This window comes from Orbicella faveolata, unplaced genomic scaffold (assembly GCF_042242905.1).
Source record: "Orbicella faveolata isolate gen_17 unplaced genomic scaffold, um_ofav_v1 contig_13, whole genome shotgun sequence".
Lineage (NCBI taxonomy): Eukaryota > Metazoa > Cnidaria > Anthozoa > Scleractinia > Merulinidae > Orbicella > Orbicella faveolata.
In genome coordinates, this window is record NW_028301540.1 from 21,267,053 (window position 1) to 21,293,775 (window position 26,723).

At 37.8% G+C, this 26,723-nt stretch overlaps 2 protein-coding genes across 2 annotated transcripts; one reads left to right on the forward strand and one right to left on the reverse strand.

Annotated features, from left to right (window-relative positions):
• Positions 1-109: 109 nt before the first annotated feature.
• On the reverse strand, positions 110-2,508 carry LOC110051141 (protein farnesyltransferase subunit beta-like). The gene has a single exon (XM_020757132.2). It carries the CDS (start codon positions 2,485-2,487, stop codon positions 1,279-1,281), a length of 1,209 nt encoding a protein of 402 aa, XP_020612791.2. The 5' UTR covers positions 2,488-2,508; the 3' UTR covers positions 110-1,278.
• Positions 2,503-26,447, forward strand: LOC110051146 (transmembrane protein 245-like). The gene is made up of 13 exons (XM_089285047.1): positions 2,503-3,238; positions 5,396-5,612; positions 6,222-6,787; positions 10,455-10,559; positions 14,486-14,568; positions 15,508-15,598; positions 16,481-16,573; positions 16,877-17,053; positions 18,288-18,410; positions 18,986-19,116; positions 23,461-23,561; positions 23,720-23,894; positions 24,567-26,447. The coding sequence occupies exons 1-13, from the start codon at positions 2,699-2,701 to the stop codon at positions 24,823-24,825; spliced, it is 2,661 nt and encodes an 886-aa protein (XP_089141173.1). The 5' UTR covers positions 2,503-2,698; the 3' UTR covers positions 24,826-26,447.
• The last annotated feature ends 276 nt before the right edge of the window (positions 26,448-26,723 follow it).

The following is a 26,723-nucleotide window of genomic DNA, read 5'->3' on the forward strand; positions in this document are numbered from 1 at the left end:
CTGTACGTAACAAAAGCAATGTGTGAGTGGCAGTCATCAAGAGTTGTACAATCATAACAATTCCTCGGCTTAGTGTAAAACATACATTGTACCACAGTACCACAACGCATTATGATAGCAGTGCTTTTAATATTTAAAAGTAAAACTAATGTAGCTAACTAACAAACTGAGTATCTATTCATGAGCATTTTCAGAATTTTGGTACACTTCATGTACATCATACCAGCTTTGTTCCAAAACCATTGCAACATTATTATCTAATGCTAAGAATGCAGCCAATCACATGGCAGGAAACTGCTGCTGAATCAGCAGTATCTCAGGGATATAACATTATAGTCATCTGGCATTGGGCAAAGTTTATCATAGACTGGTTAAATAAGTAATTATCAATGACCTTTGGATAATGTTTCCAAGCAGAGTGCAAAGAAAACCAATTTTCAGGCAAGGAAACTGTGATGTACAAGCTCAAAAGTCAATCTCACTGAACCCCCAAAATTGTCTTACTAGTATTAAAGTTAAACTTAAAATTAAACTAGCACAACAATTTCATCTCTCACTGTACTTCTGTAATAAGAGTTCTTCAAACATTCAGGCAAGTAAAGGGTATAATCCACTTGTCTGACTACAACTCCACTAGCTCCAGGCTACTGGACACCACTTGTTTTGCACATTGGTAGCTCTTTGGAAACAAGTTGTAAATTTTTGGCCAGTCTTTATGAAGTACAACATAATTAAGTCATACTAAGTCCAAAGGAGACATGGGTTAAATAGTAAACTATTTGCAAGTTTGTAAAACTGACATTTCAAGTTCGGAGCAAACACTCTGAACATCAGCTTTACCAACTTGCTACAGCAGTTTATTTACCTTTATCAAGTTCATGTTCACAAAACATCAAAGTTTTACCGTCCCCTGATGCAGCACAACAATGTCTTTAGAAAATATGTTCATTTATGAGATAAATAGGTACAGAATGCTTTCTTAAGGTATACCATAAATATCCCTAATGTGAATTCAATTTCCTTCTATACACACAGTCACCTAAGGCTCACACAACTGTAAGTATACTTAAATACCAACCTAAAGGAGATATTTCATGGTATATCACAGCAAAGGATTGCATAATTCTGCAAGTTATACCAAAACTAAAGGTAAATAAGCACATCAGCCATAAGTCAAGCATCCCTGCAGCAGAATGTTGTTAATTAAATTAAATCTAATTTTGTTAAAAAAGTATTGTAGTCAATTTACAGCAAATATATTAATAATTTCAATAGTTTTCAGATAAGCGGCAGTTTTCTAAAGTACTCCAAGGCATCAGCTGCATGTTGTATACCAATGTTAAATACTGGATGTACCGGAGAAAGCACATTTTCCTGTCCACCCACTAATGTCAGCTTGGTTTGATATTTGTTGACAAAGTGTTGAGCCACAGATAACCCACTAAGACAATAACAGGTGTGATAAAAGTCTCGGGATTTGCCAGGTTTGTCTACCAGTCCCCCATGATGAAGTTGGCAATTTATTAATAAATAATCTTGCAAGGCTACTTGATCAAACAACCATTTCTCATCACTCAGCAAATTTCCATCACCACTGGCATCAAAAACAGTGTGAAGCAAAGGAAACACTCCACCTTGCCAAAACGAGTAGCAGCCATCAACCAGTTTGTTTGTTCTTCCTTGGAAACCTCCCTCCAAACGCATCTGGCGACTTGCCACCCACCTAAGAAGACGCTTGTTGTCAATTACGTTATGTTTCCCCAGCAACACTAATGCAGCATAACCGCAGAATGTATAACCTCCATGGGCTTCCAATCCAGGCTCACCTGAAAATCCACCTTCATAGGTCTGACATTTAGCAATCCACTCAGCTGTGCCCTCAAACAACTCTGGGGACATGATGTTTGTCAGATGCGCTGCAACAACTGCACAATAAGCACCTCGGATGTCCACTTCACCATCACGATGCATTGTAAATGCACCCTCTGATGTGCGGCAACTTGCCAAGAATGACTTGAGCTTGGGCCTGTCAATGACGTCATATGCTTCGTTAGTTCCCAAGATGCACAGCGCGCAAACTGCGGCATAAGTTGGGGCCAGATGAGGAATTTGTTGTGGACCCCCTGCAAAGCCACCCTCGGAATCTTGACAACGCTTGAGAAAATCAGCAGTTTGCGAGTATTCCTCAACACCTATTTTTGCATTCAGTAGTTCTAGTCCATGTAAAATCCAGTAACAAAGCCAAGGTCTGCTGGCGTCCAGACATTCGTAAGCTTCCGACAAGTGATGCAGGCCTCGCTTGAGGTACTGAATGTGCTTCTGGCGGAACAAGGGCAGTCCAGGATCGAGATTAGAGACCCGCAAATAAGCAGAGTAATTTCTCGCGACTGAATTTTCGACTTTTTCTTGCTCTTCAGAAGACACAGTCGACAGACCGTCGTCTTTAAAGCGAAGATCTTCCATAGGCCTTCCTGAATGGTACGCCATCTTGTCAGAGGGCGAGCCAGATGCTAGATACCAGACTACACGCGGTAAGAATGAGCTGTCCTTGTGACATCATAAGGATAGCCATATTTGGAGTACAAGAAAACATTCAGCCCTAGACGGGCACAGTTTGCAGTACCACCTGAGGATCGCCTGTTTTCCCTTGTTCTTTTTGCCTTGTTTTACAGTTCAGTTCAACTGTAGCTCACAGAGAATGGCAACTTTAAAGACGACACTTCGGCATAGGAGTCTTGATTCGCTTAGCTCTCCATTTAGTGCCGTTTTCACTTCGGTTGGTGTGCAACAAAATGAAAAGGCCTTGAAACTTGCATTCTATAACACCGCAGCATTGGTTTTTGTGGCGTTAAGCGGTTGTGCTGCAGTTGCGGTTTATTATGTGTTGGAGCCTTTCCTGCGGCCTCTTTTGTGGGCCTCTCTGTGTGGAGCCTTTCTATATCCTTTCAAGTGGAAACTAACTCAAGCTGTCCGAGGATTTCTCTGTTCTTTGCGAGAATCTAAAACACCTTTGGTGGTGGGTGCTATGGTGCTGCCATTTCACTTGGCCAATAAATCTTCAGACTTTGTGGGGTCGTTAATTGTACAAAAAATACGAATCTTTTTCATATTTAGTCTCATTGCTGTCGGAGTTTACGTGTTGTACATTATTCAGCCGTTTAATGAGATTGTCTGGATTTTAAAAGGATCTGGATTGGTGGTACACTTGCTGTTGGATTTCTTTTACAATCCCTATTTAGTAAGTATGGTACATGTAGGCTCAATTGGTAACTGTAAGCTTAAATGTTTCTTGTACTGTTTTACTGCATTACCTATTTTCTTTCTGTTTCACTTTCTGTCGACTGAGAATAAGTTCAAGTTAGTTAGAAAAGTTATTAGTGGATGGTATGAGGATCAAACATAGAAAAGTCTAAGAAAACTGGTCAGATGCCAGTATACCCTGCAGTAGGTATACCCCAGATGATGGTAACTGATTAAATCAGAATTGAATTAGTTACTGTTATCCTATGGTACATCCTGCGCAAGGCACCATTTAGCTACAGTGTAGAACCCAGGTAGCCTTAAGTGGCCTTAAGATGTAGTTGGTTGACAAATTTCTCAGAAATACGAGAGATCTTGAATTTTAAAACAGTGCAACTTTCTTGTGGGCAAACAACTACATTTGTAATCTTTTTCTCAAATGATGCCTTCAATGTCAAGTGTCTGACTTAAATGCACAAAAAAGTGCAGAAATTAATTTGAAGAAAACAATGTATGTAAATACTTCTCAAACTTATTGATAGTACATCAAGTTTAAACAAGGGAAATCATGACTGATGGGAAAAAAACAAAACAAAAAAGCAGTGTTTCTGCCAGACCGCACCATTGTGAGAACCCTGCCTTGCAATCAGAGATGGCCCCCAGAAAAACGAAAAAAGGGCCAATTTAGCTCTTCCCTTTTACAAGCCTGCAGGCTTAACACAGGCATAGTATTTTAAAGCCATCCCAGGACTCAAAATTGTGACCAATACGGTCACCAATGCAACTAACATTTCATCCTTGGCGACCAAAAATTCTGGTTTAGTCACCATAATGGTGACCTACATTTCTCTATGTTGACAATGGATAATGGTTATATTCTCACTTATTATATGGCTAGCTCCATGAGCGGGCAAGATGAATCAAATCCTGTGCTGTGATTGGCTACCCAAGCGGGCAAGATGGAGCTATCTTGCCTGCTCGCCCAGGGGGGACACTGCCATATATGGACTATATAGGTATGTGCCGCTGTGAAGGGTATGGTTTTCAAGCTGTTTACTCTAGGATAGGGTATATAAATCAGAGCATTTGGGTCTAGAATAGGGTATCATTTTTCACAAAACTGACTAGTTGGTTGAAGGTTTTATCTAGACTAAGGAAACCAGGAACTGCCACTCAAAAATATATAAAAAAATCGAATTGGCAAGTTTAAATTTACGCAAATCAACCTCAACGGTGTCGATAGATGAGGGGATTTGGTAAGTTTACTCTAGTATAGGGTAGCAAAATTCAGCTGAACTAGCTCTGATATAGGCTAAGGGTTCCAGGGCCCCAGCGGCACATCCCCACCCAGAAATTCCCAAAGTACCCCCCCCCCCTTCCCCCCGGGCCTGCTCGGGACTACCTGCAGTGTCCCGCAAGAAAAATTTCCCCGAAAGCCATATAATAAATCCTTTATTGACCAAGCTTGTTTGGTCAAGATGGCTGGATATTGGCCTCGTTCTTTTTTTCCGAGTTTATGGACCTCGACTCCGTCTCGGTCCATAAACAGGCAAAAAAAAGAACTTGGCCAATATCCAGCCATTTTGACCTCACACTTGGTCAATAACCCATACACATTATGTCCTTCTAGAAAACCATATTGAAAGATCTTTCCTTTTGAAACATTCAACATACTCAAAGAAAAGAAGTCAATCCATCCTTTTGCTTTGCTGTATTGATTCTCTCACATCAGAAAACTTCCAAATGACTGACCTTGTTTGAAATTGCCCTATAATGCATTGCAAATCCATGATCATTGACTACATCATATATACCTATGGATTATTCTCTTGTAATGCACGGATTTGATCCTTCATACTAGTATCTGGTGACCAAAAATTTGCATTTGGGGACTATTATTTATTGGCCCCTTTCCTAAAAAATTGGCCCCCAAGAGGTCTTCAGGGGCCCCTTTGGCCCTCAAGTAAAATTTTCTGGCTGGCTGGTTTGTCATGTAACAAGGAGCTAGATTGCATAGAATGAACTTTTTATAGATGATAGCATTAGAATACTGTTTAACATTTTGAATGAAGTTCCTTAGTTTTTTCAATATTACATGTTCTGTAGTTACACAACAGATACTTGTAATTAACAATAATATGAACTGTCTTTTTAGGTATGGTCAATTATAGTTGGATACATTCTAATTCTGGTATTTTTCTGGACCCCAAGCTCCTCAATCATCATTTCAGTGTTCTCTCTCCCTGTGTGGATTATGTTTCTGCTTCATCTTGTTTCTCTCACTGGATCTTACAGAATTCCATTTTTCATGCTGCTTGTCATATGCTCAATTGTTGGATGTATTACTGGAGTTTCAGAGGGGCATGATCAAGGTCAGATTATAATAAGTAAATAGTCGAATAAAATTAATTAGACTGGTAAGCTTTGTGCAAGGCTGCTGCCTATTAGAGTACTTTTTTAAGGAGCCTGATATCAGAAGTTAGGAATCCAAGCCATAATGTTGGAAGCCCAGCCTAAAGGTTGCCAGCTGCTTAAACAGAAATTTAGTTGCTCACACTCGTAACTGTGTACCTGTTAGGCAGCAGCCTTTTTTGTGGTTTTGTCTTTGTGATGACAGCTGCAAATAATGTTAGCCGTTACAGATGACTGGGCTTAGAAATAATGAACCTATCCTCAATTTGTGAATGTGAGGACCTCTAAAGGTGTACTAGATATACACTGTATGCAGTGAATTCCAGCAGTGGCTGGTCATCATCGGCAAATCATTCACATTCTATGGGTTGGGTGGGTATTAGATGATACAAGTTAATAGCTGTTTCTATTAAAACTTTAGTTTGGTCTCATTCTCAACATGGATGCACCTTTGAAAGACTATAGACAGAATAACTGCATCACAATGTTAACTTTATTGTAAAACACAATATTCTATTGCATGAAAATTACTATTTAACAGCCTAACAGCTGTTCATCTCATTCCATAGTTGATAGCAGGGAAGACTGGGAGAATAGAAGACATAGTTTGCTTAGGGGCTTATCTGTGGCAGCTGTTGCCTTGGTAAAATCATTACCAACCTCTGAGTCAAATGACTCCTGTGATGAAAGCCATAAAGACTCATCTCCAATGGTCTGTCCTTCAACACATTCTGCTGCATCATCCAAGGATGGAACAGATATTGTTGATGAAAAAGCTTTGTTAAAGCTTCGCAGAAGTAGAATGCAAAAACCAAAACAGAAACTTAAGATCAAGGAAGAGGGCAAATATGATAGCAAAAGCAAGATGTATTTTCAGGCTCTTTTCTGGGGAATTCTGCTGTCAAGACTTTGGCTTCATTGGGACTTTATAGTGATTCTGTTGATACCGATCATATTTTATGCATTGAAACAACTTTTAGCATACTGGAGTTCCTCAATTTATTCAAGTGCACCATCAGTATTTCTCCTTTCTCAGTGGGACAACCTTAAAAGTTGGGCTAATGAAAGAAAACAAGCATTGATTCCAACACCACTCAGTGGATTGTTCAAAGGAGGAATTAAAGTAGATTTCACTGTAAGTCTCTATTACCACAGTCAAGTTTTTGTCCATCCAAAATTGTATACTTAAACAGGTGCTATCATGACAATTTTAGCTGCATTTTTGGTCAAAAAGGTTCAAAAATTGGTGGCAAAGTACTTTGTTCATTTATAAAATGTGCCTATAACACTACAATGAAGACTTTAATAAACAGTTGAGAGGTAAGTAAATTGTTATTAATTCTTAGCAATTGCTCAGCAAAATGAACACGGAATTTGAAAACGCCTGCAAGTCAGTTTTCGATCAAAACCATGGGTACACCTAACACATGACAATGTCTCTTATGACTTCATTGCACTCATATATTAAATGTGCCTGCCTCTAAAAATCAGACAAATTCTTAATTTAGCGGCAAGGGTTGAAAATTCGATTTCGCTCATATTCTTATGGTAGATAGGCTAGGGCATGACAAAAACTACTGGATAGTTTTTTTGGCAAAATATCCTTTTATTTCAAAGAAATATGCAAATTACTAAATTCCGTTGAAATCGTCATTTGACGCAGCATTTTATTAACCAAGTTGGAGAGCCTCACATGCAAAACCATATCATTCTTCCGTCTTTAAAACACTCAAATGTTTTTGTGCAATGTTTAAATGTGTACTGGGTTGATTTTAGGGAATGCTGTGTTGTCTTTTTGGGTGCAAAATAATTAAATTTGGAAGACATGTATTTCATTCACTTAAAAGTACTTCGTATAAATAATTCATTTTCACCACGTGCAAAACCTTCAAATGGATTAAGCTTCCACTGGTTGAATCGCAGAAGGATGATCTACAGATTCCTGCAAATATTTCTTTGGGCAAATGATTGTGAGCGGCACAAGAGCTTTTCAAAGTACGTTAAAAATGGAGATATTTGATCATCTGTCGTCAAATTTCAATTTACGGGTAAGACATATATTTTAGCACACGCCGCATGTCTTGAGCTATATTAAGTTGAAATGGACACAGAGCTGATAATTTCGAAATGTTCTAACCTTATTTGCTGTAAAAGGCAGGTCCAAAAGCCAATTTGATGTGTTTCTGTCACCATTTGTCGCACATAAAGCAGAAGTTTGCTTTTGTTTACACAACGTCCGATGTATATGGCCAACTGTCAACTTATTTAACGGTCGAATACCACGAATCTATGACCCTCTTTTGACAAATATGATCACCACTGCATCTAAGTCAAAAACGGCTAAGTGATTTGTAGATAGTTGCTTGCTTTGCACTACACCAAAATATTACGTTTGATCATTGTTTGATCTATTGCTTCTTGAATCCTTGCATGCAGCGGTTCCTTGTTTGTTCGTCATGCAATGCTGTCATCCCATTTTAGGGGACAGGGGTAGGACAATTTCTATCCTAATAAGTGAGGCTCCGTAAGGCTTGGAACCACAGGGAGCACACAATCTTGTTGAGTAGGAAGAGATTAAATTAAGCAATGAAAAGAATGAATAGTTAACCATTGCCCCTGTTGTTATCTTTTACTGTCTTTACTCGACCACCGCTACCTACATGCCCTGCGTAAATACTGTAACGCTAAACTCGTACTGAGGTCTTTTCGCGCTGTGCAATTATTTTTGGTTTACATTTAATACAGTGGGCTGCCCTTGGGGAAATGGGACGTGGCTGCTTAATAGGGGTTGGCCACTTAATAGAGGTTGGTGTACCTTGAATATTTTTTCATTATCGGGTTATAAAGTTACCTAAATTTCTTAGTAAACGTGGAGTCAATTCCAGACAATCATGATAGACATCATTCGTGGAGACCCAGGGGAAGTTAGTGGGGGCAAAGAAAAAGTCTAAACGGGTCTTCGCCCGAACTTTTTTCTCACCCATTTAGACTTTTCCCTGCTCCCACTAACTGCCCCTGGGTCTCTGAGGATGACGTCTATAATAATTGTCTTGAATTGACTCCATGTTCACTAAGAAATTTATAACCCGATAACGAAAAGATATTGAAGGTACACCAACCTCTATTAAGCGGCCAACCCCTATTAAGCGGCCACCTCCCATTTCCCCAAGGGTAGCCCACTGCATTATATGTAAACCAAAAATAATTGCACAGCGCGAAAAGACCTCGGTACGAGTTTAGCATTACAGTATTTACGCAGGGCATGTAGGTAGCGGTGGTCGAGTAAAGACAGTAAAAGATAACAACAGGGGCAATGGTTAACTATTCATTCTTTTCATTGCTTAATTTAATCTCTTCCTACTCAACAAGATTGTGTGCTCCCTGTGGTTCCAAGCCTTACGGAGCCTCACTTATTAGGATAGAAATTGTCCTACCCCTGTCCCCTAAAATGGAATGACAGCATTGCGTGACGAACAAACAAGGAGCCGCTGCATGCAAGGATTCAAGAAGCAATAGATCAAACGATGATCAAACGTAATATTTTGGTGTAGAGCAAAGCAAGCAACTATCTACAAATCACTTAGCCGTTTTTGACTTAGATGCAGTGGTGATCATATTTGTCAAAAGAGGGTCATAGATTCGTGGTATTCGACCATTAAATAAGTTGACAGTTGGCCATATACATCGGACGTTGTGTAAACAAAAGCAAACTTCTGCTTTATGTGCGACGAATGGTGACAGAAACGCGTCAAATTGGCTTTTGGACCTGCCTTTTACAGCAAATAAGGTTAGAACATTTCGAAATTATCAGCTCTGTGTCTATTTCAACTTAAGATAGCTCAAGACATGCGGTGCATGCTAAAATATATGTCTTACCCGTAAATTGAAATTTGACGACGGATGGTCAAATATCTCCATTTTTAATGTACTTTGAAAAGCTCTTGCACCGCTCACAATCATTTGCCCAAAGAAATATTTACAGGAATCTGTAGATCATCCTTGTGCAATTCAACTACCAGAAGCTTAATTCACTTGAAGGTTTTGCACGTGGTGAAAATGAATTATTTTTACGAAGTACTTTTAAGTGAATGAAATACATGTCTTTGAAATTTAATTATGTTGCACCCAACAAAAACCGTCACATTCCCTAAAATCAACCCAGTACACATTTAAACATTGCACAAAAATATTTGAGTGTTTTAAAGACGGAAGAATGATGTGGATTTGCATGCGAGGCTCTCAAACTTGTTTAATAAAATGGTGTGTCAAATGACGATTTTAACGGAATTTAGTAATTTGCATATTTCTTTGAAATAAAAGGATAATGTGCCAAAAAAACTATCCAGTAGTTTTTGCCATGCCCTAGCCTATCTACGGTAAAAATATGAGCAAAATTGAATTTTCAACCCTTGCCGAGTTATTTTCCATATTTATGGACAGGGACTCTTAATTTGATCAAAGGGAAACCATAGTGGTGAGGTTTCAGCTGATTTGAACAATTGTTTTGGTTTTGACTTTTTAAAGTCATGCTTGAGAAAGTGCCTCTTTTTTAAATGAAGCATTTCCTTTTTTATAATATTACAACATGTACAGGTTTTTGCTCAGGAATCACTGCATGTATTTTATCTGCAGCTTTGCAAGGCCAAAAGTAAATCATCTGTGAGGTACAATGTATGTTCAAATTCAGAAAAAAAGTAACTGATATACCAGCACTTCTTGTTCAGCCTATCTTAGTTTAATATAAGTAGATCCTCAGTTATACATTAATGGTAACTGTTATTTGAACTTTTGTGTATTTTCAGATTAACAGCATAATGGATAAATCTTTGGAAAACATTATAAGTATCTTCATGGTGTTGTTCCTTGTTGTGGCTTTCTCCCTTATTACAGTTTTCTTTGCAGTGCAGGTTTGTACACATGTAATGTGTTGTATTCTTAAAGGAGAAGGTTACTCTGAAAAGCTTACTTTTTTGTCTCCACCTGTAGCAAGTATTAACATTATGTTTTTCCACACACTGAAGTTTCAGCTTCTAAAGTGCCTGCTATCCTGAAGAAATTTGTCTTGAAAGAAGTCCAAAATTCTACTCTGGATGCAACCATTTTGAAACTGTAGTTGGCAGTTAGGCCATGTTTACATGTATGTGACATCATTCAGTCCAACTCTAAATTGGTGGGAAGCAGAAAAACCTGCAACTGACTTGGCATTCTTCACAAGGTCAGCAAAATGTGTTTTTTTTCCAAGCAATTATCCACTTCACTATCTTCACCGCTATCATTTTTGGGATTTGAAGCATGTTTGGCTCCAAATAATATGGCTCAAGAGCAGCCAAAACCTAGAGCAATAGTTTTATGGCTCGTTGGAAGCCATCTGACAAAATCCTATGGACAGAATGACGTCACAAAAATGTGATCTTGCTTTTGAGTACTGTTGAAAATGGCGTTAACAATGCCAAATTTTGGGCTCCTTTGGAGACGAATTTCATAAGGAAAATGCGCACTTTAGAGGCTGAAACTTAGGTGAGTGGCTGAACTTAGTGTGAGGTTTTCACTTGCATTGACAAAAAAATATGTTCTTTGGAGTGACATTGTCCTTTAAGGTTACTGTATACCTTCAGGGGTGTCTTGTGTCCAAGTGATGTAGCGCGTCCCGTTTATGCTGTAGATACCTAAACCCCTATATCAAATTAAAGCTTATAGAGCTGGCTATCAAACTATACCAAAAATTTTGAAATAAAATCAATTTCCGATTTTTTCACGGCCACTAAATGCGAGCATCCTAATCACCTTTTGAAAGCTACAAGTCAAAGCAAATTTTGTTTTTCACCAATTTATTTTTTCTTGGTTTCAGGACAAAAAGCACTAAAAAAGCATGTCTGCGTTTTGCCATATTCAATTGCAGTAAAAAGTTACAGAACATTTTCGAAATGGGATTATAAAAATGTGAAGTGATTGTACGAAATTCGCTCTCGGAGAAAAAATATTTTGAAATAAACAATTCGCAGACACAGTTTGGTTTTTTATATGTTAATCTAGCTACTGTCCAATTTTGAGGGCAATCAAACAAATTCCCTTTGAGTTGTAACTCTTTAAAGTGTCTGCTTCAAGCGAAAAAATTTATTCGAGAAAACAGCACTAAGAAAAATCTCTTGCTTCGCAAACAAACTCAACCCACAAACACCTTCAACTGGGTTCTCAGATCACTGAGCCAATCAGCGCTTGGAAAATTTACTACCATTAACAAACAAAAGAATGCGCGGTGGAGCAAATATGCATGATGGATAATATTCCAATGGATCTCAATGAGTTTGACTTTTCATCAGTATCAGACTCAACAAAAGAGTCACTGTACACATCACTGTTATCACTGTCGAGTTCCCAAATTTTTACAGAACCTTTCTCTTCTCTTGACTCGATCTTTTTGCCCGCTTGATACGATAGCTATAGCTTCATCTGCAAGGCCAACTTTCACTTCTTCACTCATTGATGTGTTTTCATTCGTTCTTCGCTTTTTCGAACTGGTAAACAGAGTTTTCCATAGTCCATGTTTACGTATAACTTAAAAGAATTACACCTAATACAAATAATGCTTGGATTAACAATGCTGATTAACTGAGGAGCCAGCCAATTCAGGGTGTCGATATAGATAATACTCCTGCAAAAGTAGTCTCAGGTGACTGCATGCATGTTATAGGGCTATCAATCAAGAGGGAACTTTTACTTCCGGCCATAACATAAAACCTCCATTACTCCGCCAATATTAAGTTTTTTGTCAATTTTGTTTTCAAAAATTAGAGATTACTTTTTGACCATTACTTTGACTCAAAAACCCAAATTTGAAGAAAATTGCCGATCTGAAGGTATACTGTAACCTTAATTGAAAGAAGCACATAGACTACTTTCTTTCTGTAAACAGATTAAGGAAAGGCATCTTCATGACAGATTGAAATACATCACTTTATTGTAATATGATAATTATAAATTATTAGTGGAATGATGTATTTTCTGTGAAGAATAATTCTTGTTGTCTTATTATTCTTGTTCCATAAATGCTCTATATACAGAGTTAAAAGTGAGTTGGAATTTGAGAGACTGTGGGATGGAGGGGAGGCAGGAGGAGGATGGCAACAAAAATCTTAAATGTTGACAGCGTCATAATGCAAAAACATTGACATTTCAGCAGAAGACTTAACAAATCTGCATGAAATAGTCTCAGTTACACCTATATTCTCCACTTGTGTTCTCCACAAGGTAGGCTAGCCGCAATTGAACCTCTGCTTATTCAGTCATCAGAGCGAAGTTACAGGGCAATCTTCTTGAGCAATGAAAGTAGGGAAAGGTTGACTTGTTTTACTCAGGGATCGGAATCAGAGCATAAAATTTAATGTTTAGTGCAAAAAGATGAAGCAAGACTTGGGTTATTTCTGCTTTTTTGGTTTTCATGCTTTTTAAGGTTGTTATTACTAGTAATCAAAGATTATGAGTGCGTTCTACATGTACGCCTGTGATACAACTTATATAGCTGTCTGTTGCTCAAATCGTTATCTTTGTGAACAGCTGAAGTTCTACAGACAGATATAACATAATGACAAAGGCCACTATTTTTCTGTGGATTATGTGGTGTTAGCAAGTTGAAACTACAATTTGATGACCTTTGATGACACATTGCGTGACGGCTCCAGTTTCGGTAAACTCACAAGTTTGATAGAACATATGCCTTCAAAATTCATGCTAAACATCTCATTTTCACTTTTACTGGTAGAGTTCAAGCATGAAGGCCAATTTTTAAATTGTACTTGTGTTACATCTAGTATTCTAAGCTGCAAAGCACAAATGTCAGCTAACATTTGCACTCCTATGCTGGTATCGTAAACAAACTCCATGCGACTGGCAAAAGATTCGAATATTTCCGCTGATGATTAAAAGTAGTCAGCATTTACATTGCTGTTCCTTAGTTCTGACTTACAGTTATAGATCTCGGCTTCAGAGTACGCTTCCATCGATTCAGTTTTGACCTTTGCTGGATACTGAACTATTTGTGGCCACTGGAACTATTAATTAAGGTCAAGACATGTAATCAAAATATAGCCAATGAAATATGGCTGTTCCCACAGTTAACACCCCAAAGCCAAGGCTATTCAAAGTCTTGTTCGTGAACAGAAGAAATAATTGTCATCCCAGTAATGTAACAAAAGCATGTCAACTTGCATCCTTACTAAACAGGCCAATCACGGTCCAGAATCAAAACTACTAGAATTTAGAAACAAGCGATAGTGAACAATCAACTCGTACACAAATGCTCTGTGATGATGTAATTTGTTTCACCAAGCCAAATAATCTCACTCCAGTCTGCATTGGGACTGCATTCCCTTTTATGTCCAATGCAATCAGAGTGAAAAACCAGTTCAAAGAATACCCCAAAACGTCAAAAAACAACAAAAGAAGCCACAAAAGAGAACAAGAATGATGTAGCACAGACACCTAAAAAAAAAAAAACCTAGAGGGCGGCCAATTTGCAGTCTTCACAAAAAGTCTTGATTTCTCACGGCTGCAGACAGACTGAAACGAAATTAGGATGTGTTCTTGAGGAACAAGAGAACGCAATTTGACAGCCTTCGCACAATTCTATGACAACTGGATTGGTGTAAACTTCAGTAGATACATATATGTAGCAGCCGTACAGTGAAATTATCGAAAAAATACGCAAGTTTATTTGTCCTAATGTGACAGTTCCATTTGGTTTTCTGGCACAATAGTTATTTTCATTTACAAACCTGTCTTGCAAAACCCTGGCTTGTTACTTAATGACTACATGTAGTTATATTTCTTTTGTTAGGTTCATCACGAAAGTGCACAACTGGTGTCTGTAAGTGCCAACCTAGTAAACAAGGTGATGGCTGACAATCCGCAGCTTGTCAAGTAAGATTTCTGAAAGCCATGGGGACTACAACACACATCTGTTAACCATGTTTAGCAATTTAAGATTTGCTTTAATTTTAGTAATAATATTGTTACCAAGCTCACACTCTTAATAATGATTCGTCAAAGACTCTGAACTTTTGTAGTTAATTACATGTAGATACACAACATCCAGGTACAAACAATCCACCTTCAAGAAGTCAAAGTTCAGATTTTCTACAACAAGGACTATGAGAAAATGAAAATGAATCGAACAAATCAATGAGCCAAAAGTACAGAACTTACCAACTGTTTCATTCTGAGCATCACAATAGAACTCAATAATAAATGTCTTCTTCAATCTGAAGTTAAATTATCGACAACTACTTGTGTTCGAGTATGGCTACCAGAAATTTTAACTAAGGCCACACTTCCTCACACATGCCTAACACATGACACACCACACATAGGTCTGTACTATGTGCAAAACAGTAGCTACAAATACTAACTTTTTGTCTTTAAATCAGATGGTATCAACAAATTCTGGCAAATTCATGTACATGTCCATGTAGTTATCACTACTGAGAAGATTATTGTTGGCTTGCGAGAGAAAGCATAACATTGGTGATCAATAGCTTACACTTTGCTGTCAAGTCTGTTATTACAGATATTAAAACCTTTTTTTTGAAGCCTGAGTCAAACATAGTAAAAAATTTACAAGTAGGTGAGGTTTTTTATAACAATTATTGACTGCAAATACTGGTACTTTCTTTATTATTTGTTGTCATTGTATTGTTTTGAATTTTCGTATAGCCTTAAATTTTCCCCCTTCAACCCTATCATACAGACATTACTCGACATGTTTCACGGGCTGGCACCACTATTTCTTGCTTTTAAAACTAGGCATGGGTGCTAATTAACAATTGAATTTTAAACTATTGAGTTTTGTTACCATATTAGTTGGATCCAAGAGAACAAAGAACTGAAGAAAACTCTAGAATCAACTGTAGAAAGAGCCTACAAGCACGGAAGAAAATTTATAGCAGTCAAGGTACAATAAATTTGTACAAATGCACATGAGCTCTGCAAGCTTTGAAGCTGTTAATAATTTAATTGTTATATATAATAATCTATTGCAGGTTCAAAATTCTATTTAAAGAACTTTTTATGCTGTTTAATATCAGTGTGAGCAAAACATTCTTAGGCCCTTTTGAGTCCATTCTCTTCCTAAGAAAAGGCCCAATTTCTGATCTCTCTAAAGCCCTAATTTTGAGCAAATTTGGACCTTCTATGGCATTTATATTAAATGACATTTCTAAACCAAAATAGAGAATCTTTTTGCATATTTCTATTAAACAATTAGATTATGAGCTCAAGATTTCTATCATGCATAGAAATCTAGAGCGAATAATCTAATTGTTTTAGCATACATCTATCAAAACTTCACCTGAATCCTCTTCAGACACTTGGAAAACACAAAGAAATGGCCTTCATTTTGTCAACAAGGGTTCATTTCTGCGCTACTCACTATCTATCACAGAATAGATAATGAGTAGCGTAGCCAATCAGAGAATGGCATTTGTGATAGAACACTAGATTTATACTAAGAAGTGATAGAACCTAACTTGGAAGTTTACGAGAACACAATGCTTCTTTGCATTGTCTTGAACTTTCACAACTGTTTCTGTAACTTGGTAGAAAAAATTGTTTTTTATTTTCATGTAAATAGTGAGAAGAAAGGAAAGAAAATCACTCTTGTTGCATTTATCAGAATGTGGTAGTTCTGTGTTTTTATAGCAACCTGGCTCTTAGCTTGTACAATCACACAGGGTGTTTTCTAATGTGTCACCATCAGAACTGCTGTTGGTCTTGTTTTTTGCTTTGTTGTTTGATCAGTCAATCATGAGAGGTCAGTGTGTTTTGTTGTTTACAGGTTCAATCCATGTTTGGTGACAGCAATTCCAGTGAACTCCAGGAACAAGTGCTTGATCTGACTGATAGAATTTATAATTCATGGGTTAACTGGGTAAGCACAAAATAAAACAAGAAATAATATTCCCAAACAATTTATGCTTGGAAATAACTCTACAGTCAACTTCTGCACATCTACACATCTCAATTTAAATTATGTCCATGTGCTGCTCAGGCTTGCTATGCTTGGAGGTATTAATTTTATTGTTCTATTAGGTAATTTTGCCTCAGTGATCATGTGCTCTTCATACAGGGTTTCTTAAGATTTGTTGCTGGGTGACTTATGAGTTCTGTGGTTTCCATTCACTTACTAAAGAGTTACTGCTTTCTAATGCTGTATCTCTCCATCTATCTACAGGGCAATTCTTCAACAACAAAGGAAGTATCAACAAATGGAACAATCACAACAGTCAAACCCGACAGCAGCAACATGACTGCTGCTCTCTCTTGGAAAAATGTGATGAACATATTCAATGTGTTTGATTTCAGGGTCTCTTTTGCTTTGATAAGAGAAAATCTGGGCACTCTTCTCTCTGTAAGTAAAGAACTAGAATGAATGTCTATAACTTTTAAGTTGTAGTCCTTGTTGAGTTACTTTGCAATTTTCTTTAGTTTGATTTCTTGACTTGCAGACCAATAATATTTAGTAGTTAGACACTTAAATTAATTCTGTCACTAAATCGTATTACATTACTGTCACTGAGAGACAAAACTTAGCCAAAAGTTTTTCAAGCTAACCTCACATTTGCAAAGATCTTGTTTGCAATTTTATTTGTATAGACATTTCTAATCTTCTTGGGTGTTAGCGATTTCTGTTTACTTGAAAATGAATGACTTTTATTATAATTCATCATCATTTATCCGTTCTCCAAGTGGAGAATTGGGCCGTAAGCTCTCTGCCTTCAGGCTGTTCTGTCCTCCGCAGCCGATGCTGCTGCTGAACATGTTGTTAAACCTTCCTTTTCCAGCTCCCTTTCTACAGTCCTTCCCCAAGTCTCAGTTTTGGGGTTTGTCAACGAGCTGTTCGGAGAATGGGCCCCATTTCGGCTTTCACCCATAGTCGTCATACTTCCGTCGACCCAGCTAATAAAGGCATCGTCTGGGGTCCGGCATGTCGTTGTACTACACCCATTGTAGCCTGTATACATCGAGATTCCAGTTTCCGTAATCACAATATTTTTATGGGGTGAGGTGATTGGCCTCACGCCCAACCCCCAACCTGGAGGGCCAGGGTTTTTCTGTCGGGGTTTTCCTTCCCTTAGTCACAGATTCGGTTATTTGAAGGCGCTGAACACTCGCCTTTTGCCACTGTCGCTCAGCTGCTAGCTACTGCTAGCATTACCAGGGGCTACGAAAACGAGGACGTGCGACATATGACTTCGCTGGCAGAGCCTATATTAGACGGAAAGGCATTTCTCAGCATTTACGGGGAGAGCATTGGTGACCCTTGCTAACCCCACCGAGACCTTATACCAGCGCTTAGCCCCCTTTATTATAATTACATGTAAGTAAATGTATTATTTGGTTGCGCTTTTCTTTGGCATTGTTCTCAACTCTGAAAAGAGACTGAGGAACAGTGTTGAACATAAAAAAAAATTTAGAAAAGTGGAGTAATAATCCTACTCCAGTTCTCCAAACATGAAAAAAAAATTGAGCTGCCAATTCAACAGTTTAAAATTTGTGCACAAAACATGTTATGAAACGTTAAGTTACGAAGTATGGATACCGTAACAATTATTCAATCAGATGTTATCTGTTGTTAATTTCAGTTGCTTGAGTCTGTTTGGATCTTTCTGAAGGGAAATATAACTTTTGCATTCAACCTTGTAACTACTGTTCTGTCCATTGCGTTCTTCAGTGGGGCTTACCTTTTGAACACTGGCTTGTCAATGGTGAGTTTAAAATGATAAGACATCATACTCCTAAAATTATATTGATTTGTGTTTCGGAGTAAAATAAATGGAAGTTTTAACTTCTTGCCCTTTGTTAATTTTGAGTCTTTTCAATGAATTGAAAGAATCACCTTCAGGTAAAATTATTTTACTGTTGGCATATCATACTATATTTAAATAGCATTCAAGTCGACCCTAAATTTACAGCAATTCCAAAAGAAAAAAACAGTGGCAGCCTTGCTGGCAGCAACATGATGTCCTGTAAATGGTGAACTCTCACTTACAAGTTTACATAGGTTGATAACAATCGTATTATTTATTGTTTGACATTCATGTATTTAAAAGCCAAGTGATTATTGCCACGGATGGTGACTATGATGGTACTAGCAAGTTGTTGTGCAGTTATTTAGTATTTTTAGTATGAAGCAGTATCCTTCATATCTTGCTTTTGGCAAAATTTGTAGCCTTGAAGGTTTTTCACCCTGACATTGATTTGCCCTCCAGTTGTGTAAACTACAGTGTGTGTGTGAGAGTCAAAGATCAACAGTGAGTGTAACTGAAGTGTGTTGTTTCAGATTATTTTTGTCACTGCCTTGTTTTACTTGTTGAGCACCTCTGGGGAACAGTACAAACCTGTAGAGTGGTTTGGCAAACTAACAGCAACTGGCACAGCTGGGTTTGGAGATTCTGCCTATGGAGCCATAAGGTTTGTGTGGTTTCATGTAAATTAGCTAACCAGTTACTGTTAATGAACTTTGTGCCAGTCTTTCATTGCCAGTAACATCATGGTAAAATCCACCAATCAATTTTAAGTACAGGAGATTTTAACACCATAGACTGACATTTCAGTCTGAAAATGAGTTCTGCTTATGTTTTAGGGATTGGGGCCGGGTAGGAAATGAAAACTATGATCAGTTTAAACTTGTTTCAACCCTGTTTTTGCAAGGGTTTTAAAAAGTGAGAGGTAAAATAAACAATAACAACTATTAATCCCCCTTGAATAAGGATACCAAACCTCGTTTCCTTTAGTGTGGCTTTGAGAGAGGATGAGGTTTTGTCAACTATTCTTTGTGTGTGTGTGTGTAATCATTGTTGTCAATGCAAGTGAATACATGATTGTTATCAATGTCCATCATGCCCTCATCATGTTCTAGAGATTAATTTTATCCTCAACTGTTCTGCAAATCATACTTTTGTTGTATTAAATATTGTATTATACTTGTATTAAATTAAATACAGTCAAACCTCCCGTAAGCGACCACCCAAAATGTCAAGCCTAGTCGGTCGCTTACGGGAGGTGGTCGCTTACAAGAGCTTACACCATATTAGATCAAAAGTTTTCCTCATTACCATATGGTAACTGCAGAGACTTAAGGTTACAGTATACCTTCGGGTCGGTAATTTTCTTCAAATTTGGATTTTTGGGTCAAAATAGTGGTCGAAGAATAATCTCTAATTTCTGAAAAAAATTTTTGAAAAAGGCTAAATATTGGCGGAGAAATGGCGGTTTTACGTTTTCACCGGAAGTAAAAGTTTACCTCTTGATTGACAGCCCTATGGCGCGTATGCATTCAACCGAGACGATTTTCGCGGGAATATACCTATATCGATGTCACGAATTGACTACTCAGTTGATCAGCATTGTTGTTCTGACTACCCAGCATTTTTGGTATTAGGCGTGTCTCTATTAAGTTATAAGTAAACATAGACCTCGTTTAAACCATGGACCAGTTCGAAAAAGCGAAACAGCAAAGAACGAATGAAAATACATCAATGAGTGAAGAAGCGAAAGTTCGCCACGCGGATGAAGCTATAGTTATTGTATAAGGCGGGCAAATATTTGTGGTAAGAGAAAAGAAAGGTTCTGTAAAAATTTCGGAACTTGACAGCAATAACAGGGATGCTGACAGAGACTCTTCTGATGAGTCCGATATCGACGAATCGTCGGACTCATTGAGACCATTTGAAATATTATCCATGCACAGTTGCCCACACACAGTTGCTCTCCGCGCTTTCTTTTGTTTGTTTCCTTCACTCAGCCACTCTAGCGTTCGTATCCTTTTTAGTCTTCCCCATTTTGCCAGACCAGCTTCAAGAAAAACCGAGCTACAGAAAAATTGTCTCTCTGCCTTCGGTTCCTTGAGCGCATTGCAAAACACAAGAGTTTTTTAGAGATTTGCGCATAAATTTCACCAGGAGGTTAACGGTAGTAAACTTTCCCTGCACTGATTGGCTTAGTTATCTGAGAACCCAGTTGAAGGCGTTTGTGGGCGGAGTTTGTTTGCGAAGCAGAGAATTTTTCTTAGCGCTGTTTTCTCGAATAAATTTTTCCACTTGAAGCAGACACTTTAAAGAGTTATAACTCAAAGGGAATTTGTTCAATTGCTCTTAAATTTGGACAGTGGCTAGTTTAACATATAAACTACAAAAGCGTGTCTGGGAATTGTTAATTTCGAAATACTTTTTCTTCGAGAGCGATTTTTGTACGATCACTCCACATTTTTTTAATCCTATTTCGAAAATGTTCTGTAACTTTTTACTGCAATTGAATATGCCAAAACGCAGACACGCTTTTTAAGCGCTTTGGGCCCTGAAACCAAGAAAAAAATTAAATTGGCGAAAAACGAAATTTGCTTTGACTTGTAGCTTTTGAAAGGTGATTCGGGCGCTCGCATTTAGTGGTCGTGAAAAATTCGACAATTCATTTTCTTTCAAAATTCTTGGTATAGTTTGATAGCCAGCTCCATAAGCTTTAATTTGATATAGGGGTTTAGGTATCTACAGCTTAAACTGCACGCACTACATCGCTTGCACGCGAGACACCCCTGAAGGTATACTGTAACCTTAAAGTGCACCTAACCCCCCAAATTTTTTTTCGCTAAAATGAATCTAGACTTTATTTGAAGCATTTGGGCGAAGAAATTTTTGAATTTGGTTGAATCCTCGATTTTCTATGCCCTTTCAAAGTCGCGCTTGAAGTGTTTCACAACCACGTTTTAGGGAGTCTGGGGCGGCGGTACCTGATGACGTCTACCCAGGAACCAAACACAATAGCGCCTCAGTCAACTCTCTGTATTTGCTCGAGAAAATGGAACACAAAACTAATCGTTCTGATGTATTTTGGCACTAAAACGTCCAAGTTTTGTCTCAGAATCATTTCTTTTTCGTCACTGGAGTCAGAGTTAAGTTTCGATTCGGAAGACTCCGAAATAAACTTCGATCGAGCATGTTCGACAACTGTGAACTCACTGCTTAGAGCTTTGAGAGCAATTTACAATATTTCAAGCGACGAAGGGGAGGACTTCTTTGCGGACGAGCTGCTTGTATATTAGGAACGGAAAGCTAGATACGAAGTGGAGGAGCAGGCAAACGAAAAGCAGGAAAGAAAACTCGAGGACTGCTTTGGATGGTAATTTCGTCAACTAAACATAAGATTCCCACGCGTGTTTATAGCCCGTTTACATTTGTCCTTGGCGAGAATGTATTTTGTCAAGGTGTGATTGTTCTGTTAAATCCAGTTTGTGTTTTACTTTCAATTGAATGCTTCATGTTTATAAGAGCGACGTACGTGTTGCAGTATTGGAGACTTGATGACCTCCAAAACATTGGCTTCAATCGATTGAAAATCGTATTGTTTGGACCTGTATTTTTGAAGCTGCGGGAAGCAAGGCGGAAGGAAACATTTCATACAATTACTGATTTCACATTGTCACACTTTTTAAGTCGTAACTCCAAATAACCAATGCAAATTGATCTTAAAGTTTGCAGTGAAATTCGTCGGATAAGCGAAAAGGTTGTGTTCCCTAAGCGGTCCGCAGATAATGTTACGCGGTCATATTTTTGACGCTATTGCACAGAATCTATGTCGCACTGCTGATTTCCAAACCTTCGAAAAACTCTGTGAGTCTAAAAATTTTGTTATCATGTAATTCTAAAGGATTAATCTTCGACTTTCATCTAAATCGAAAGAGAAATAAGTGTTGGTTAGCAGCGTACAGTTGCGATGTATTTACATATCAGTATAACACTTCTTTATCATGATCAGATCACACAACTTTGCCAGTTATGTTATAAATACTGCGGGATTGGAAGATATAGGTTGTCGGTAGTATTTCTAGAAATTGCTGGTTAGCTTTAAGCAGAAAATTTATGAAAATAGCGTTCGAAAGTCTGCAGAACAAATTCCAGTGAGAGTTCTTTAATGGTTCTCACAGATTCAGTTCGCTTGTTTCGGTTCAACAAAATCAACCATCGTTTACGTCTTTATTGCACCATTAGCCGATCATCGCCAGTAAATTGTACAGTATATCTTTCTTTAAATCTGGAATATTGCTGCAACAGCCGACAGCACCTCTGGAAGGTGTTTCAGCGCACTTTTCGAATGTGTATTACACCATCCTGAAGGAAATGAGAGGACGTGAGATATCCAACCTTCCTGGGTAGACGTCACAAGAGCCGCTGGACCCATTCTCCTCAAACTCGGTCGTGAAACAAAATGGCCGTGTTTTGGAGCTATTTTCGAGATTTTGCTGGGGCACAGAAAATCGAGGATTTAACGGAATCCAAAAAGTTTTCACAGAACTATTTCAAATAACAAGTAGATTCGTTTTAGCGAAAAAAAAATTTGGGGGTTAGGTGCACTTTAATACCCCATGTTTTAAATGTTTCAGTCATCTGAAAAGTCAATTTGGAGAGACAATCTGGTACTTTCCATTGAGAAATTTCTGTCTCTTGTACTACCGAGGAATGTGATAATCTTACAACACCTGATTATCCAATTTTCGCTCTATTTTCTGTTAAGTGGTCCCTTACAGGAGGTTAAAAACAAAAGAAAATTTCAAACTTTTAGCTCTAAAAGTGGTAGTGGTTGCTTACAAGAGGTGGTCGCTTATAATATAGACTTGGAAACTTTTGGTATTTTGGAAAACTAGTCTGAGGAGAGGTGGTCGATTACGAGAGGTGTTCGCAACCAGAGGTTCAACTGTAAAGCAAGATTAATTATTTTAGTGTATATTTTAATACAAGTAACATAATTAATATGTTTTGCCAGGGGTGTTTTTGGTGCAGCAGTTAAGATGGCAACTTTCTATGGCATCTACACATGGCTGACCCATACAACATTTGGTGTAAATATTGTATACATACCCTCAGGTTGGTTTATATTTACAACTTGTCATTATTTTGTTTGAGAATGGAGTAAAAAATACACCAAATATCTAATAGACCTTTTTCAGAACATTGTTCAAGTAAAGCCCTTGATGTGTTGATCTCTAATTAATATACCTTAAATTACCTCAATTTTCATTTAGCATTTGCTGCCATTACTGCTGTTGTTCCTTTTATTGGCACATATTGGGCAGCAGCGCCAGCTGTACTCGATTTGTGGCTAGTCCAGGGTCACGGAATAATGGCGGCTGTCTTAGCAGTCTGCCATTTCCTACCCACGTACTTTGTAGATGTCGCTATTTACAGTGAGATCAGTGGGTATGTGCTTTTCAATTTTCAGTTGTTTAATTAGTTTTGGTCATTTTATGTTAATTACCTTTAAATGGATGGAATTGCAAAAGCAGTATTGCCTGTTAATTAGGGGATGCCAGTTATATGTCTACAGGGTTTGCAGCTGTGGGTGGCGCTGGCATGTGGGGGATAGTGAAGTAGCTTAAAATCTAAAGGGTTTTGGCTGTAATACTGACCAAAAGTGCTTGGGACACTTGACAAACTGTTGATGCATTATTTTGAAGTGGCAAGTCAATATTTAATTTTCCGAGTCCTCCTCCCCCACGAAGCAATGTCTTCGTTGGATGGATCAACATCAACATTGTGCTGGGGGTGGGGAGGTGGAGGTGGACAGAAGGACCATGTGCTGGCAAAAATGCAAAGTGTCCCAAGACGTTTGGTCAGGATTGTAGATCAGAGTGGAGCTAAAATACATAATTGTCTAAAGCAACTGAGCCTTTATACAATGCTGCATGCAAAGTTATTAGCTTGCCTGTTTTGTGATTCTGATCATATTGTGGTTTTGACCACCTCCCAGCTGCTCCACTGTTTTTCCCCCAGCATGACAAAGGGCATGCATCTGAATTTTTCAAGTACACTATACTTTAAAAGTGCTAGAGCTACATGTAGTAATGTATGAGATCTCTGTGACATCAACAGTGGTGGCCACCCTTACCTGACTGGTTTAGCTGTTGCTGGAGGAATCTACTGTGTTGGACTTGAAGGTGCCATTATTGGTCCAATAGTGCTATGCTGTCTGATAGTGGCATGTAATGTGTACAGTAGCATGCTGGGTGACAGCAGCCCTGTACCACCTGATGTGGAGACAATGCAGACAAATAATATGCAAGCAAGCATGGGAGAATCGCAACTTAAAGGCGATGAAGATGGAAGGGCTAAAGTGCTGTCGGTGTCTTAAGATCAGCCAGAACTATCAAGGAAAGAATAATGCATGTTGTAAAAGCTGTTACCCTAAGAATACTAATTTTGCAGCTTGAACTTTTGTCAGCCTTGTTGACGATTTCCTGCCCCAACAAACTTCACTGGTATTTTTTAGAGCATCATGCAATACAAGGTTTATCTCATAGATAAATGTTGCATGTATTGAGTGCAAATGTTTCCCATGTGTGCCAGTTAACTACACTAGAGAGCCCTTTGCATTCAATCCAGCTGACAAATGTTTAGAATTGCATATTTATTGATAGTGCTTTTTCTGCATTTTGGTCAAATTACCACACTTACTCTCGCATTACACAGAAGTGCCTTTTTAATTGCAAAACAGAATGTCGTATGATAGGAAACAGTGAAGGAAAAAACATGAAAGGCATGCATGCCATCATTTGTTTTCTTGATATTATTATTGACTTGTGGAGAGAAATGTCACATCAATTTAAAAAGAAATTTTATGTCAATTAAATAAACAACAGATTAATATATATCAATTTATTTGAATTCACGACATTGTGAAATGTCAAAAATTTAATAAATGCTTGAAATCACTATAAAAATGTTACATAGTCAATACAAGAATATCATAAAATTATGAAACAGTTTGAGATCTCTCATCTCTCATCTTAAACAAGAAAAGTTTTCTTTTTATGAGACTTTCACTGACACTTGTAACTGTCACAATGCATCTTAAGGTGGCTCCCTAGAGTATTAACGAACACCCTCCCTTAAGAGTGCGAGTTAGAAAAGGAAACTCAGTTAATTTCTCTTAAAGTTTTCCCTGTAGAGATTTACCAATATGGGTACTGTTGAAATAAGGCATATTTTTTGGTTGTCAATTAATTAATTAATCTAATGACAGGCAGATATATTCCTCATTTTGGCCTAAACTCCTTAACATTTATACTTTCCTTCAGTGAAATTTTTTCATACTTTGCCAGATCATGGAAATGATATTGCCTGACATTTTGAATTGGTAAAAAGTCAAGGTTGTTCAGACCATTTTTCCAATATTCTGTAATTTGTCATAATTCTTCTAAATACAGGTACATTAGATTAGCTCTGACAGATTTTGACAAAAATAGGGTATTTTATTGGAATTGTATGTGGTTACAACTGAGCCAAATTTTAAAAAAATTCACTGAAGGAAATGCAAGAAAATTCACTGTCAGTTTTGCATTTTGTCCTCATGGTGATGTCATAAAAATCGAAAAGCACTTATGTTTTCCTTTGAGCGTGTGCAGATTACTTGAGTTTTCGTCCTATACGCGCGTGCAATCATAAAACTATAGGGAGCCACCTTAAAGCACACTTCCAAAGCAAAAAACATCAACCTTAAAATTCTTCCTTCTTAAAATTCCTGAAGGCCAGTGAAACTGGCTGAATTATTGGATTTTATATTCTTTTAACCTCTGAACAATCTCAAAAAGTAAAGACAACATTTTGAGTTTTTATGGTGGTCACATGTCTTCATTGTTTTGTTGGGAATTTATGCCACAACTTTATGTTTCAAAAGGAGTTAAAGAAAATCCATGTTCATTAATAGGTAGAAAATATTTGACTGGCAATAAAGTTATTGGTTTGGTTATTGGACTTCTCAGCTGTTTATTATTTATTTTCATATAAAGATCCTTTCTTAGATCCTAGGCATTGAATTAAGGTTTGTGGACTTGCTACTGTTAGTACTGGGGCAATACAAACCGTTGCACAACTAATGAAGCCAAGGTCTTTGTCCATCCTGTCAAAGAACGTGACAGGAATGTTGAGTAAAAATAAGTAGTGATGAGTGGGCACATGCTTTCTACATTTCTCAAAAAAATATGACTTTCCATGTTTTATGATATAAATTTAATATTGTTTACTACTGCC

Bases quoted from the DNA above. Each gene is read 5' to 3' on its own strand.
- LOC110051141 (XM_020757132.2), bottom strand. From the start codon at position 2,487: ATGGCGTACCATTCAGGAAGGCCTATGGAAGATCTTCGCTTTAAAGAC.
- LOC110051146 (XM_089285047.1), top strand. From the start codon at position 2,699: ATGGCAACTTTAAAGACGACACTTCGGCATAGGAGTCTTGATTCGCTT. The intron at 3,239-5,395 runs GTAAGTATGGTA...CTGTCTTTTTAG, and splicing joins TCTTTTACAATCCCTATTTA to GTATGGTCAATTATAGTTGG. The intron at 23,895-24,566 runs GTATGTGCTTTT...TGACATCAACAG, and splicing joins ATTTACAGTGAGATCAGTGG to TGGTGGCCACCCTTACCTGA.